This window comes from Seriola dumerili, unplaced genomic scaffold, assembly GCF_002260705.1.
Source record: "Seriola dumerili isolate Sdu_G_001 unplaced genomic scaffold, Sdu_1.0 BDQW01000052.1, whole genome shotgun sequence".
NCBI lineage: Eukaryota > Metazoa > Chordata > Actinopteri > Carangiformes > Carangidae > Seriola > Seriola dumerili.
The window spans coordinates 13592427-13607761 of NW_019174307.1; the positions used below are offsets into that span (position 1 = coordinate 13592427).

General features: G+C 43.6%; 1 protein-coding gene across 1 annotated transcript in view; it reads left to right on the forward strand.

Annotated features, from left to right (window-relative positions):
* Window positions 1-13202, forward strand: part of LOC111218410 (anosmin-1-like) — a 40171-nt gene extending 26969 nt beyond the window's left edge. Inside the window, exons 7-14 of the mRNA XM_022740707.1 lie at window positions 1917-2122; window positions 3770-3914; window positions 5185-5331; window positions 8068-8156; window positions 9291-9462; window positions 9806-10026; window positions 10735-10876; window positions 12055-13202. Of these exons, the coding sequence (XP_022596428.1) occupies window positions 1917-2122; window positions 3770-3914; window positions 5185-5331; window positions 8068-8156; window positions 9291-9462; window positions 9806-10026; window positions 10735-10876; window positions 12055-12113 (1181 nt within the window). The 3' untranslated portion in view covers window positions 12114-13202. The remainder of the gene's footprint in view (window positions 1-1916; window positions 2123-3769; window positions 3915-5184; window positions 5332-8067; window positions 8157-9290; window positions 9463-9805; window positions 10027-10734; window positions 10877-12054) is intronic.
* Window positions 13203-15335: the final 2133 nt, after the last annotated feature.

Here is a 15335-nt window from a genome sequence, read left to right on the forward strand (position 1 = left end):
TAAAACTGTACTTGGGTATTAAACCGTTGAATTCTTTTGTTAGCCTTGTTAATCCATTTTGTAAATAAGTATTTCCCCTCCACAGTCTCCACACATTTACCCAGTGTGCTAAATAGGGAGGGTAATTCATGTCGATGCCAAGTAATGAGGAGTGACTGGGTGTTCTTCTTTGTGGTGCAACCAGATCTTCATTTATGTCTTCAAAGGAGGGGTTTCCCCCCCCTCTTTACAGTCATATAAAATGTAATATGTCTGAATTAGTCAGGATATTGCAGGTTTCAAATGAATGCAAGTGTTGTCTTGCTTCCAGCGGGAGTGATGTAAGTGAGGCGCACTTCAGATCTTTGCCACAGATTAGTGAACGAGCTCTGATGGCATCCTGTGTCACAGCTTAACTCTCCTTCCCTGCGTTTCCAGTGTTGAATGACACTAAATAGCCATGTTGTGTTGCAGATGGCATTTGTTAAAGTTACAGCCAACCGTTTGCAAATATAATATTGTGACTAGATTGCATCTGATTCAGATCAGATACAGTGTGTTTGTTTGACATGTAGAGACAGAGCTATGTGCCCACCAGTTCACATACATTGAGATTAAATGGCTCAGGAAGCAGCGTTGAATTCATATGTAAAACATCTGCATTGTGTGGACCACCATGTCTTTTTTTTTTCCTCAGAGTGCACATCAAGAAACTTAGATAAAGTTAGGAGATAGATAAAGTTGTTTACAACTGGCTGAGGTCCAAAGTGCAAACCATGTTCTGCCAAAAGCCAAAAAACCAAAAACCCGTGCCAAAGACAAAAAGTAAAGCGTTTGGTGGTGCGTGCGTGTGTGTGTTGACCTGTCCTGTCAGTCCTTCATACATTTGCTCCCCAGAGTGTTCTGCATGGCTGTCAGACAGACCCAGACACCAGGTGGGAAAAAAGGATTCTGCTGCAGGGATGGAAACTGATCTCCAATCAGACCAATCAGTGCCAAAACGATGATAGATTGATGGGAGCTGTCATGGACTTGATGAGCTCCTGGCCGGTGTGTCATGCCATTGTTATTTATATAGTACGGCCATATCATCTGATTGCAATTTTGGACTACTATACTTTGTTAGGGCAATTTGTAAGAGCTGACTGCTTATTTATCTTGCACGGCCAACATCAGCTGGTATGGAGAACCGATGTGACCGATTGTGTTTTTGGACTGGATTAAATGTGTTTCAGGTGGGAGAGGGCAGTGGAGAGGAGAGCCAATTGGGCTGTGGCGTGAATCATTTTCTCATTACAGGGCTATTCCCTGTGGTCTGTGCGTCTGGCATGTGGCCGTGCCTCTCCTCCTGCACCAGGCTGACATCAGCAGCCGGCAGCAGGCTGGGTCACAGCACATAAGGATAATTCAGAACCAGCTTTGCTCTGGACACACACACGCACACACACACACACGCACACACACACACACACACACACACACACACACACACACACACACACACACACACACACACACACACACACACACACACATTAGTTAGAGTACAGGAATGCTGAGTGTGGAGCCAAAGTGAGCAGCATGTGTTTGTTAACCCCTGACCTGCGCTCTCGGTCCTGCTGAACGCTGTCATAGATGTGACATGACACCTGTCATAACATCTCACTGCAGATTGTGAATGGTGGACTAATTACTTTACACAGTGTCACACTGGTCCCCCTCCTCAGCTGCAAAGCAAACTGTCAAGTGGTGAAAGGTATCTTGGCCTGTAATACATCCAACCTGAAATTATACTTGCAAGAAAAACTGCCTTAGCCCAAGATTTGTCACATACAAGAACAAGGGACCTTCTTTGTCTTCCTCCGTAAATGTCTGCAGATGTACCAAAATCTGTTGACACTGACGGTGTTGTTTTCTTGTTGCTGCTACATCTTCAGATCCGTCCTCCCCTCCCACGCCAACCAGCTTACGTATCACCAACGTGACGCTGGGTGACGAAGGCCTGGTGACAGCTCGTCTCAACTGGACCCTGCCAGAGGAGCCCGATATCCCCATACATCACTACAAAGTGTTCTGGAGCTGGACTGTGTCCACCAAGTCCATGGTGCCATCCAAGAAGAAAAGGAGAAAGACCACCAACGGGGTAATCTTCCCACCCTGTCTAAGTGATGTGTTCTTTCTCTTCCTCCCTGTTTTGCCTCTCTCCCAGACTGCAGAGTCTGGTCCAGGATTATATCAGCATCTTCTCGAGCCTCAACACAAGACTGTAAACATCCACGAAGGCCTGCAAAGGCTAAACATGGAATAGTTTCATTTATTTGCAAGGTTATCAATCACACACAGATTGGTGCAATGTGTTCTTCATTGTTTTGATTCCTTATACTGATGAAAGAACCTTAAACGCACTGTTAAGCTTTGAAAGAAAACACATTAAGTGTGATAAATAGCCCCATTTAAAGTGATAAATCATGATTTCAAGGTCTGTGTTTCTTGAATATCTCAGTTTGTATTCATATTTTTTATCTTACAAACTCTTTCATTGTGTAGTTCAGCTATTTTTTAAGTGGTATGGGTGTTTGTTTATTTATTTATTACTTATTTTAAGATAGAACTCAGTAGCTTTGAGTGGTTGTATAACTACACTCACAATTCCTAACCTGTTATTATCTTTTACATGATACATTATATTTAAAGCATGGAGAGACTCAGTAAAACAGGACACAACAGCTAAAAACATCCAGGAAACATTTTTCTTCTTCTTGAGTTTTATTGTTAAAGCCCTCATTACTCTTTGGAACAGTTCAGTTTGCATACTGGAATATTCTCAAGTATTTGCTCTGGCCAGAGAGAAGAGGTTTCATGGCCCTTTTGTCTGGCATGTCACATGGACCAAGCCCCCCCCACTTGCGATCACCTAGACAGGATAAATATAATTTGGTTACACAAGCTCAAACAAACAGGCAAGCTAAGAGCAAACTTCCTGAGTTGGACAACTCAGGAACCCACAGAAAAACATTTTGATAGTGTTGCAAACAAGTTTTTTTTTTTTCTTTCCATGTAAAAATTACACAAGGATGTTTGCAAACATTGATTGACCTCACAAAGAAATCGTATGACAGATCACTGACGCTCGACTATACGCGTACACATAGATTAATATATTTGGTAATTAAAAGTTGTGTGAGCCATTTGCTCGATATATCCAGTAACACGTGACCTGATAGCACGTATCTGTGGCTCAGTATCTGTGAATAGCATTTCATTAGACAGAGCAGAAAGACAGATTGTCTAGACAGTCCACACACACCTCAATAGAGTCTTCTCCTGAATTAGTTTTTGAAATGCATAGCAGATGTGGCACAGAGGAGATAGAGGTGGGAGACACCAGACACCTATTGACACATGTACTACTGGTTTCCACTTTGGCACCTCGGGGCTTTGAAAGCAGCCTGCTGGTAGAGGAATGTCAAAACACGCACAGTCAATAACAAGAACTCATCGAGCTCACGCTGATGGTGGAATGCTGGAAGTCAAACACAGTGAGGAAGCCCTGGGAGGCTCTGATAACATGGCTCCCTCACAAGGCCCTGAAGGCTATCTCTTCGCCACGGTGCCTTCCTCAGCGCCGCATGTGTTCTCAATAAGCAAGGCTTTCCCACAGGCCCCAGTTGGCCCGGGCTGAGCAGAGCTGGAACTATGACTGGGACGGTGACAGGGCTTTGAAAGGAGGCTCAAGTGACAGTGCGGCAACATACACATGCCAACATGCTAGTGTTTTCTCTCGTCGCAGGCTCAGAGCTGGGTGGATCTGGAGGGACTTCAACAAAACAACAGTTACACTGTGGAGCTGCAGGCTGTCACATACTGGGGACAGGTGCGACTGAAGAGCTCCAAGGCTTCTCTCCACTTCAGCACCACCCAGAATAATGAATCAGGTAAACGCTGGTGCTAATATTCTATCGTTCATTCAGTTGTCAGACTTGTTTTTAATAATGTTTTTGAGGCACCCTGGCGACGCGGCTCTAGTGATGGCAGTGTCGGTCCATTTGTTCAATTATTTGGTCCAGACTGACATATCTCAGCAACTATTGGACGGATTGCCATGACATTTGCGGTTCCCAGAAGATGAATCCGAAAGACTCTGGTGATCCCCTGACTTAGTCGGTAGCGTCATCATGAGATTGATATTTGTGGTTTTCAAGGGAAAGGTCTCGACAACTATGGATTGTCATGATTTTTGGTGCACTCCTCCTCAGAGTGAATTTTAATAACTTTGATCCCCTGATTTTCCTCTAGGGCGATGATCATGTCAAAATTTCACTTTGTCCAATATTTTCATTTATGAACAAATAACTGCGAAACTAGTGACGCTCCCATCAGCCCCAGCTGCACTTTGTATGCAGTGCAGATGATCAATTGGTAGCATGATGGCACCATAATCTAGATAGTGAGTGTGTTAAACCCTCTTAACCACTAGAATATTAGCACAGTAGCATAGCAAGCGCAGCTGTATAGCCACAGAGAGCCGCTATCATGGCTGTAGATGCTTAATCCTGTTACACTATATATGTACATGTCATTTAACGTTTAGCCAAAACACCTTAGTGTTGATTATGGCCCCATTCAGAAACTGATGGAGGATATATGGCAGCCAAGTAAGCATGGTAGGTGCAATCAGGAGTCACAGGCAGGGTCATGCACTTCCTGAAATCAAACAAAAGCCTGGAAGGAGCTGCGGATTTGTGATTGCAGATCCATATAGGTTTGGCTGAACCAACCGAGCAGATTCCAATTTTCTTTGTTTTTCTTGAGAGTTGGATTTTTCTAAATTGCCGAGTCTTCAGGCAAACAATCATCGTGAGAATTGCAGAAAGCAGGAATGGCCAAGGTACACCGACAGCACGACTGCATTCATCCGGAGCTCCTGCGTGTTTAGGAAGCACAGACCGAGCCTCAGTGCTACGAGTGTGTACATTTTAAGCGTGTGTGGCTCTATAGGGAATTGACTCTAACCTTGGCAGTGTTAGTGCTGTGTGTGTACCCATCACATTACACCAGATCTATGCATAAAGAACGTGTTGTAACTGCTGTGGTTTCACAAAGAAATAATTGTGTGTTTTTGTTACCATGCTGGAGAGTTTGCCACAACACAGTCGCTGCTGTGTCTTAGCTACAGCAGCAAACATTTCTCCTTTCTCTTCCCAGTAAAATCGGTGCTCAAGTCAAAGAAGGAGGAGATATCCCCTCTTGGTTCAACCCTGGCCAAACGCCCTTCTGGCCCTCTGGAGGTAGGCACACCCTTCTACCAGGATGGCCAGCTGCAGGTCCGTGTCTACTGGAAGAACCGGGGAGGTATGCGCTCTGTATTGATTTATAGCTTTGTTAGAATCTAATTAGCACCTCATTATGCCCATCAATCACTATGACACATGTAAACCATAATAAAGTGTTATGGCTGAGTTTTAGTTACGCAAACAATGGAAGATTCCTTTTTATAAATGTGGTATCAAATGGTGTAAATGTAATAAATGAAAGAATGTGTCTTTGTGAGAGCTGGGAATGTGACTTCTGGGCAAATTGGTAAAAAGCTGCACATGCGCTGGTAGAGCGGAGCCACCGTTCAGTAAAGAACAATAAACACACAGAGCCGGAGCCGTGCAATGGGATTTATTGACAGCTGTATTTAATAGATCCTCGCCCTTGCATTAGCGTCGAAGCAGCCCATTTTGTTTTACAAGACCTGATGTCATAGAGAACAGAAACGGCCGTGGGTTGCGGCACCGCAAGGGGTTAAAGCCTATAGGAATGCCTGTCCCAGCGGTGTCCATTCCCCAACCCTTCTGTTAATACCGGAGTGGAAATATGGAAACCTTGAAAGCCATGCTCTCAGGGTAACCTGTCAAGTCCCATTCACTGGTCTATGTTATGTTACTAATATATGTCATCGCCCAAGCCAAACTCCACATCTTAGAGTCAAGAATGCAAACCCTGGCTGAAGGAGAGGCCTGGTGAGACACCAACTGCTGAATCAGAGTGAGGGAGAGCGAGGGGGAAGATAGAGTTGGCCCAGAGCTGTTTGCAAGGTTGGCCTGGACTCAGAGAGCTGAGTGATGCTGACGGGGGTCGAGCACAGCTTGGGAATCACAGTGTTGCAGAGCAGAGTTAATCCCCGGTCCAGCTTCTTTTTCTGTCTCTTGTTTGCGGTGCTGGTCTGCGGTGTGCGTGTCATCGCCACTCATTAGTGTGAGGGATGACCCCAGGCTTTGACTCTGACAACCTGCGTTCCACCACTGTAAACATACACACGTACAGATGGCCCGGACTCTCTGGACGTCTGCTTTGTGTGTCAGAGAAAAGGGACAGGGTAACTGAACCACGATTAAACTCTCACTCATTGTCTCTGTGATCCAAAGCAGCCCGTCCTCTGGGTTGTCTCCAGCAGAAGAAAGCGAACCTTACTGCACACCAGCTCAGATAATATATCGCTGTCTGCCCAACACCCAGACAATAGACAGCAGTTTAGCGGTGGCGGTACTTCTGAGGCTCGCTTCCAGTCATGATTTATCGAACATTGCTGAGGTCCTGTTCTTTACCTGATTTCCATGTCCTATTTCTTGTTTTACATACCACTTCCTCTCTCCGTCAGACCCAGCTAAACATATCTTGTTTATTTTTTCCCCGATTTCCCGGTTCCCTGTAATTCCTCTCTTCTGCTTCCAAAGAGCTCAGGGGCTCCAAGTGCCAGATCTGTGTCTAAGCCTTCAAAGGACCCCTTTTATCTCCCCACTACAACGCAGGCCCCCGCCAAGGGGCGAACATAGCATAACTCAATTATTAATCGGAGAAGTATTTCACATATCCGAGCGACACAGTCGAATGAATAATAAATCTAGTAACATAAGACGGGAGTGATGGGCAGACAAACACTGCTGATGAGCTTATGTGGAGCTACTGTACGTTAACGGAGCGAATGTTGCTGCTGCTGCAGCTGCAGTCTGCAAGCGAAGAGAGCAGAGTATGTCCCAGCATGACCAGGGCTTCTACTCCGCTGATGAGAATACAAATCCTTAAAGTCGAAGCAGAAGAAGTTTGGTTCGGGAATCGAGCCTTCAGCGAAACAAAAGGAAAAGGTTCGGGAAACAGGAAAATCATGTGAATAAGCAAACGCAGAGATAAAGAAGGAAGCGCTTTCAAGTTTCTTTTTTTATTTTCAGAGACATAAGTTATCGCGATCATCCATAATGGAAACAGTGATACCAGTTGCTCAGATAGGGAGTGTTGTAATCTGTGAGATACACATCAGTTAATCATTTCAGTCTGTCAGATTGTCTCTTGATATCATATTAATGTTCAGTGGTGGAACGTAACCAAGTAGATTTACTCATGTGCTGTGCTGAGGTGCAGTTTTAAGGTTTTAAAAGCTACTTTATCTCACTTCATTTCAGAGGGAGAGAGGCAGAACCTTTTACTCCACTACATGCATGTATTGATCACTGTAGTTGCATCAAATTCATTTGGAAACACAATGCACTTCGTCTAAAGGGAGTTACATGTGTGCACATGTGTTTCTCAAGGACACGCTGGTATGTGGAGGAGAAGCTTTGGGATCAAACAGCCAACCTTGTGATTTATCTTGCTGCTTCATCTGAACTACACTTTGCAACGATAAAATTTAAAGTACAAAAGCTGCGATGACCTCATAGATACGATGCATTGTTATAAAATAAAACTATTAAACAGTGTGTGAGGTAACTGAAGTTAGCTCCACCTTGACTTGCTCCAACAACAGTAACGCATCAGTATTATTTTTCAATCAGTCAACCTACCGCTAAGAGGCCAAATTTCTTTTCTGTAAGCCAAACACACCAGGACAGATACGTCAATACATTTTCTGTTGATGCACTATCTGATCTCATTTGATCATTTTGACACTAGTAATTAATCCAATCTTACGTTTTGCATATTTTTTCATAGATAAAATGTTGAAGTAGGAGTGTTTTTACATTTTATAAAAAATATATAAAATCATTAGATCTGAAAACTAAGCCGTGTCTTTGCCATTCTCTCCTGTCATCCTCCTTGTTTCAGATCCCGCAGTGAGTCGCTATCATGTCCAGTGGATGCCCGAGTACTGCAGCCACAACGAGACCCGAGGACCAGAGAAATCTGTCACGCAGGTTAGTCTCCAGCGGTCCACCTCACGGCTGAAGACCGGATCACAGAGTGCATAGTGCAGATGTATGACTCTATCAGCAGCTCTGTGCTATGCAAAGCATGTGGCTAAGCTTTTTGTCCGATGTTTATAAAGGACAGCTCTTCTAAAGAAAACAACTCCACTGAGTTAGCCTGAAGCCCTGTTGTGTTGGATTTGCACCGGGCAAATCGCTGGCTGTTGTTTGGAATATTATGAGTCAGTCGTGTGGTCAGGCATGTGGTGTGTTGGCCAATAAAATGCATTTACTTTAAAAAATGTTTCCCGGAATGGGGGATCGTTCACCTCCAACGGCTCCAGCGAAGCTTCTGCATGGGGCTTTCTTTTAGGGTGCAATAGGGTCTGTGTAAGGGTTGGGGGAGCCTGGGGGGGGTTGGGGGTTAACTGTTTGGGCTCAGGCTGATACAGGATGGCAGAGGCCTGGCAATCAACACATTCTTTGGGGACCGGCGCTCTGGTTGCTAGGAAATATACATCCATTTTCTATAGATCACTGGGAAGGATTCCAGGCTTGTGCTTTTATGTGAGCACAGCGCCTCATTCACTTTTAATCAAAGCTGTTTCATATCAGAGAGAATATACGCGCCTTCTTTCTCAAGAGACTGCCTATTAATGTAGAACCTCTTTATTACAAATGCAAGATCTAAATCCACTAGTCAGCGTGATTTTTTTGTTTCCTCGAAAAGAGATGAGAGAGGCGCTTTTTGTTAAGATCAATAGATAATTAAAGTCTGAAGTCAGTGTAAAGCGTAAGACACTGCACAGAATTCATTAACATGGATTTACAGGTCTTTTCTTTCAAATTACACATGAATCCACTTTGGTTACTGCTTCCTAATTAAGTTCATCTTTGTTTTTGCATTTAGGGGCTATTAAAAAAAAATCATTTATATTGCAGTTTGAATTGGAGAATGGTGGTCTAACCCTTACCATGTGAGTGTTCTCCGTGGTCCTATGATGTGGGGCATGTTCCTGAGGCCTGAGTGGGAATGTGATCTGCCCCGGCGCTGTGTATTTAATTATCTCTGAAGCTCCATGGGAGCTGACCTGGGTGACATGTCGAAGTCATCAGGGCTGAATAATGTGTTTCTTGGCTCAGGAGAACTACATCAACCTCCCGGGCCTGCTGTTCTCCTGCAAGTACAAAGTCACGGTTCACATGCTGAAGTCCAAGAGACGCTCCAAGGATGAGAGCATCACCTTCCTCACCCCGTCCTGTGCTACCATCCGGAGCAAGACTCACAAACACATCCCCTGCCCAGGGGAGGGGGGTGAGTATTCAGTGGTTTGACACATGAAGGGCAGCCGTGTTAGCAGCAACACAATCATCAGACACTGTAGTATATTATTATTATCATAAAATTAATACACTGTTAAAAGAACAGTTAGACATTTTTGGGAAATAGCCTTTTTCATTTTCTTGACAAGAGTTAGATGAGAAGGTTGGTACCACTCTTATGTCTTTATGGTAAATATGAAGCTACAGCCAGCACCTGCTTAGCTTAGCTCAGCACAAAGACTGAATACATGGGGGAATAGCTAGCCTGGTTATGTCCAAAGAGAATAAAACCCACCTCCCAGCACCTGTAAAGCTCACTAGTTTTCTCCTAACAGCACCAGGGCTTCCAAAGGTTTTGGCAAAGCCAGAGAACCTGACAGCTTCCTTCTCCATCAACGAGGGAAACATCACCGGCAACTTCCTGTGGCGTGTGTCCAGGGTGGCTCCCCATCAGCGAATCACAGGCTTCCAGGTCACCTGGGCTGAGATCACCACCGAGAGTCGGCAAAACAGTTTACCCAACAGCATCATCTCCCAGTCCCAGATCCTGCCTCCAGTAAGTGGTTCTTCATTAAAACAGGATCATTTCTGTTTTAACTCGCCTAATAGCAGGCAAAGGCAGTGAAGGCTGTTTTCATGTGTTTTCAAAGATGTTTCCATACACCACAGGGACAGCACTCTGTCATATATAGTCAGAAAAGTGTCCCTTGCTGCAGGAAAGTATGCTCTATCTTCATCATTTCATTTCACAGCATCTGTCAGAGGTGAGGGTGATTTAGGGATAAGTCTGTTGTGGTCTCTTTGCATGAATCTTGTGATAAGCGGTGGTGTGTAGACAGACACAGGGATAGATCTGAGGAAGTGTTGTGTCCTGCTGGAAGTTCTCCTCCTCTACCTTTTCATCTGCCTTCACGTCTTCCTCTTTCATCCTCCGTGAGAGCTCTGAAAAAGCCGCTCTTTGACATAATCTTCTCCATCAACAACACGTTCCGCCTATCTGCACCTCCCAGCCTCTGGAGCTCGTCTATAAATAAAACCACCCACCGCACACTTTATCAAGCTGGCAGCAAAGAAGAGAGACGGCAAGCCTTATGAAAACAAAGTCTTTGTTTTTGTCTGTGGCTTGTGCAAAGACAGCTATGCGGCTGATACTCCCCTGGTCGACAGCCAAATTCACATCCATGTCCTGTCAAATTCAAAGGCACGTTCTGTTGTATTTCAGCTGATTGCATGTCTTCTGCTGCTCTCCTCCCTCTCTTGGCAGGATCATAACTTGCTGGTAGTGTCCAACCTGCGGCCGTCCACCTACTACAGGCTGGAGGTCCAGGTCATAACAACTGGAGGTGAAGGTCCTGCCACTGTCAAGACCTTCCAGACCCCGAACATATTACCAGTCATTCAACACCGTGAGTACTAAGACGCTGTCAGCTGTTGCCATGTCAAACGACTTGAGGAATTTATGAGTTGTACCTTAATTAGCTCGGTTAAAGTGATAATCTGCCAGATTTTTTAAAAAGTATTGTGGTACTCGTTGGTGCTACTTCATGTGTGTGTTCAGTGTGAACAGCATACTGTCTTCCGTTTATCCTCAACATTTTAGTTAATACGCTTATTGGCTTTCTTACCAAGACTTATATGAGGAGATTGCTACCATTCTGACGTCGGAGCGACAAATATAAGGCTACAGTCAGCAGCCAGTCTAGCTTAGCTTAGCATAAAGACTGGAATCAAGGGGAAACACCTAGTCTGGCTTTATCCAATGACAACAAAATCTAGCTCACTAATCAACACGTTGCCTGGAAACTGGAAACAGTGCGGCTCATAACTCCCGGTAAAATGGCGGACACCGAAAGGCTCCACAGAGCTGTTTTGGTCTCTGTCAGCTCATTGATTTGATTTCCCTGCATGCAACCTCACTGTTGTTGTTCACTCTCACTCCACTCATTAGTTCCCAGCTGCAGGAGGCAGCTTGTTTTCAAGGAAAAATCTCTAAAAATCCACTCTGTTGTATCTCCCCAGCAGAGTATGGCCAGCTAGCTAATGAACACGCTGGAGCATTTAGCAGCTAAAGACACAGATATTCCCCTCATGAATTGGTGGAGACAAAAGGAAGCTAAAAGAAGAAGCTAAAAGAAGAGTGAATGTTGCCAAAAAACATAAATAAAAGCTAATGCTGATTTGTATCTGATGGATGTATGGGCAGTTGTTTCCTAACAAGTTTGCCGTATCAACTTTTTTAGGGGATAATATGTCAGTGTTGTTTACAGCTTGTTCCTGCTGCACCCACATTGCCAAGAAATCTGCAGGGTTTAAGGAATGCTGCTGTGCTTCTGCCACATTATTTTGTCTTATCAGCATCATTTTTATGGAAAAGACACTTAACACTGGGTGATTAGCTCAGCAAAAGGAGAGGATGTAAAAGGTTTTTATGACTTAGATAACAGGTTTACCACTGTCGTTAACACGATCAGTAACAGCAAGTAAGAAAAACAATGATCAATGATACGAAATTATCAAATTTATTAATAACATGTCAGTCTTCCAAGTGGTATCTGATAGGTCTCTGACAATGTGTGTTTTCTAGGACCCAGACTCCGGCAGCACCACTCTCATCACCAGAAGCCATCAGTAGAGAGACACTGAGTTTCATAGTCGAGGCAAACCCAATGGGGAGACGTACCAGTGGCTCTCTGCTCCAGGCTGTCAGGGAAGGAACGTGTGGAACCAAACAGAAACACAGCGCACCAGACCATGAACTGACCCCCCTGTTCGTGAAATATGGGTCCATCTTCTCCAGGCTCCACAACACATCAGCTTTCCTTCTTAGCCCCTCTCTCTTGACTGACACAAGGCACCGGACGGGTCGGTCTGTACAGTGAAATCATAAGGACGTTATGAAATTCCCGGGTAAAAGTAAGATGCAGAAACCCTCTCAAATTGTTGTGATCCAGCTGTCATTGTAGGCATCGATTAAGATATTAACCATTTCAACTGGATTTGATCAATTGATTAATGACAAGCAATTAGGACATGGTTTAAAGAAACACAATAACTTTGGCAACATGATCGAAGATGGTTGAGCATGGATGGTAGGAAATGCCAGACATGTAAAGCAATTGTTTATTCATGAAGAAAGAAAAGTAGAAATTCATCTATTTATTTTGTGTTACCCTTTAAAGAGGCGCTTAGGCATACAGTCAATACTGATGGATAATGTAACTAAAGTCATTGTTGTCTAACCCAGAATATTTCACGTAGTATGTTGCATGTAGTACATTTGATTATTTTTGAACTGTAAATGAATTACTTGCTTCAAATTGAAAGCTCGTAATGGTTTTGCATGACAACCGTTAGCATTCTGTTGGCATGAAATAATGGCTGTGTTACCTCTTTTCAATATGTTAGCAATATTTCATTAACAGATTAACAAAGAATTATATTGCGAGTAATATGTAATGTTTATTAATGAAATTATAACTTGTGTGGAAATGATGAATTGTACATGTTCTTGGCTGTAGAAATATTTGTCGTGGAACAGTCAGTGAATGTCTATATTTATTTATGTGTGTATTACAAAGTTTGGTTTGGATGTGTGTGAATGTGTATGTTTTGTGTGTTTTAGTCTCAAACTTTTGAACCGGCAAAAAATCTTGTAAAGACATTTTGTAAAAATGGAATTGTAAATACAGTCTTATGTTACATGTTATTTTTCCATGGTAGAAACTGTACAAACTGCTAAGTAATAAAATAATCCTTAACCAGTTCCCTTTGCAGTTTGTTTAATTGAAGCTGCTGCGAGCAGTAAATAGACATGCTTCTCCTCCCAATGCTATTTGGCAGTTACTGTTGCTTATTTTGGCTGTAAAATCCACCATGGCAGACTGTGTGTACAGCATATTCACTGATCGGTCCAGGAGCCCGAGACATGCGCTCTGCAAGTCCAAATAAACAGGTCATCTAGCTCAACAGCCCAAGTGAATTTACCATCGCTGAGGTCGGTCACCCCTCAACATAATGTTCTGCTTCTCAGAGCGCTTGTGTGTTTGAAAAGCATTAAATCCCTCCTCTGCTCAGCAGCCTTTCACCCTCATAAAATGAAAAGTGGAAATGTTTACAAGAAAATAAAGCTAAGAGTGACACTGTGAGACTTAAGCCCACAGTAGATGTGTGGATGTCGGATGAAAGCCTTTTCTAGCACACAAATAATAATCCTGAAAGCACTGCATGCAGAACTGTGTTTAATAGTGCTTCCTTTATCGCGTGTTCCAGGCAGGCTTGCATCATTACATTCTTCCTAATAGTTTCAGTGAGATAGAGGTTTATTTACACCAGAAATATATGATGTGTTGAGCCTGCCATTACATTATGTTCCTTTTGCAGATGCTTTTTGTCTGATGTGACTCACAGGACGCTCATTCAACCTCCATAGAGACAAGAGCTGTTTGTTAAAAAACTGTCTTGAACTGCACCACTGAATTTTAGCATCTTCACCAGTTGGTGTTTCACTCATCAGAGTATTCACACCTCTGCATCTGCCTTGATTGTTGTTGACATCCAAACCAAAGCATTCTGAACTTCAAAAGACACAGACTTTTGATGAAGTTTTCATCACGATTACAACGTGCAGGGAATCCAGCAGCGATTGGATTTCATTTTTTGTTCTTTCAACATACACTCGCCGAGCACTTCATTAGGAACACCTGCTTATTCATACAATTTTCATCATGTTGGCAGCAGGACAATGCATAAAATCATGCAGATACAGGCCAGCGGCTTCAGTTAATGTTCACATCAAACATCAGAATGAGGGGAAAAAAATGTGATTTTGACAAACTTGTTGGGGCCAGATGGTCCAGTTTTATTGCTTTTGTGACTACTGATCTGGGCTTTTCACACACAACAGTCACAAACACCTTGTTGACGAGAGAGGTGAGGTAGGAGCTGACAGGAACAGGCTACGGGAACTCAGATAACCACACTCTACAACTGCGGTGGGCAGAGAAGCATCTCAGAATGCACCACACATTGAGCCCCCTGAGCCATGGTCTTGTTTCAAATTGCAAATCTAATTTGCCTTACCTTTGGTACACTTAGCGAAAATTACTCTCCCCAAATTGACATATTATTAATATAATATATATTATTACTCTAATGTGCCGCTAGCAAAGGCTTAGTTTCCTCTTTTGCTGTTGGAGGTTAATCGGTGTCAAACACTGGATTGTTTTTGTCTCTATGAATTGAAATGGGTGTGCGATGTTTGCATATTTGTGTGTGTGTAAGTGTGTGTGTTTTGTTATGTGTATGTTTGTGTGTGCTGTCCTGAAGTTCAGATTTGAGGTCTACTCTTGTCACCATTTTCCACAGCAAGCGACAAATTATTCCGAGCCCTTGTTTTCACACACTCAGCCTCTTCACTCAGTCAGTGCTTCGCCACTCACTTCTCAGGGATGTTGTTTATGTACAGTTCTATTGTGTCACAGGAGATTAGTTCCTTTTGGTCTGTGCACACTAATCCCTCACTCTTTTCTAGGAGCCGGGCCAGTGTTTAGCCAAGGCTCCTTTCTGTGCGAGCCAGCCCAGCCCCTCTCCCTTTCAGACTGTCACAGTCCCGCTCTACACACACCAAATACCATGGCCCTCAAGTGTGAAAACCTCAAAACAAAAGGGCCTCCAGCCTCCTTTGAGGCATGTTGCAAGACGTCCAAGTCTCCGAGGACATAAAAGAAAGGAAAAAATGCAACAACTAAATAATAGGCCAGTCGTCAGTACAAAAGCTTTGTCTCTGATGGTACAAGGCCAGTGAGGGCTTATTCACTTTGCATGACATTACATCCCTATTGTGAAAGTCAGGCAGGGGATATTGCT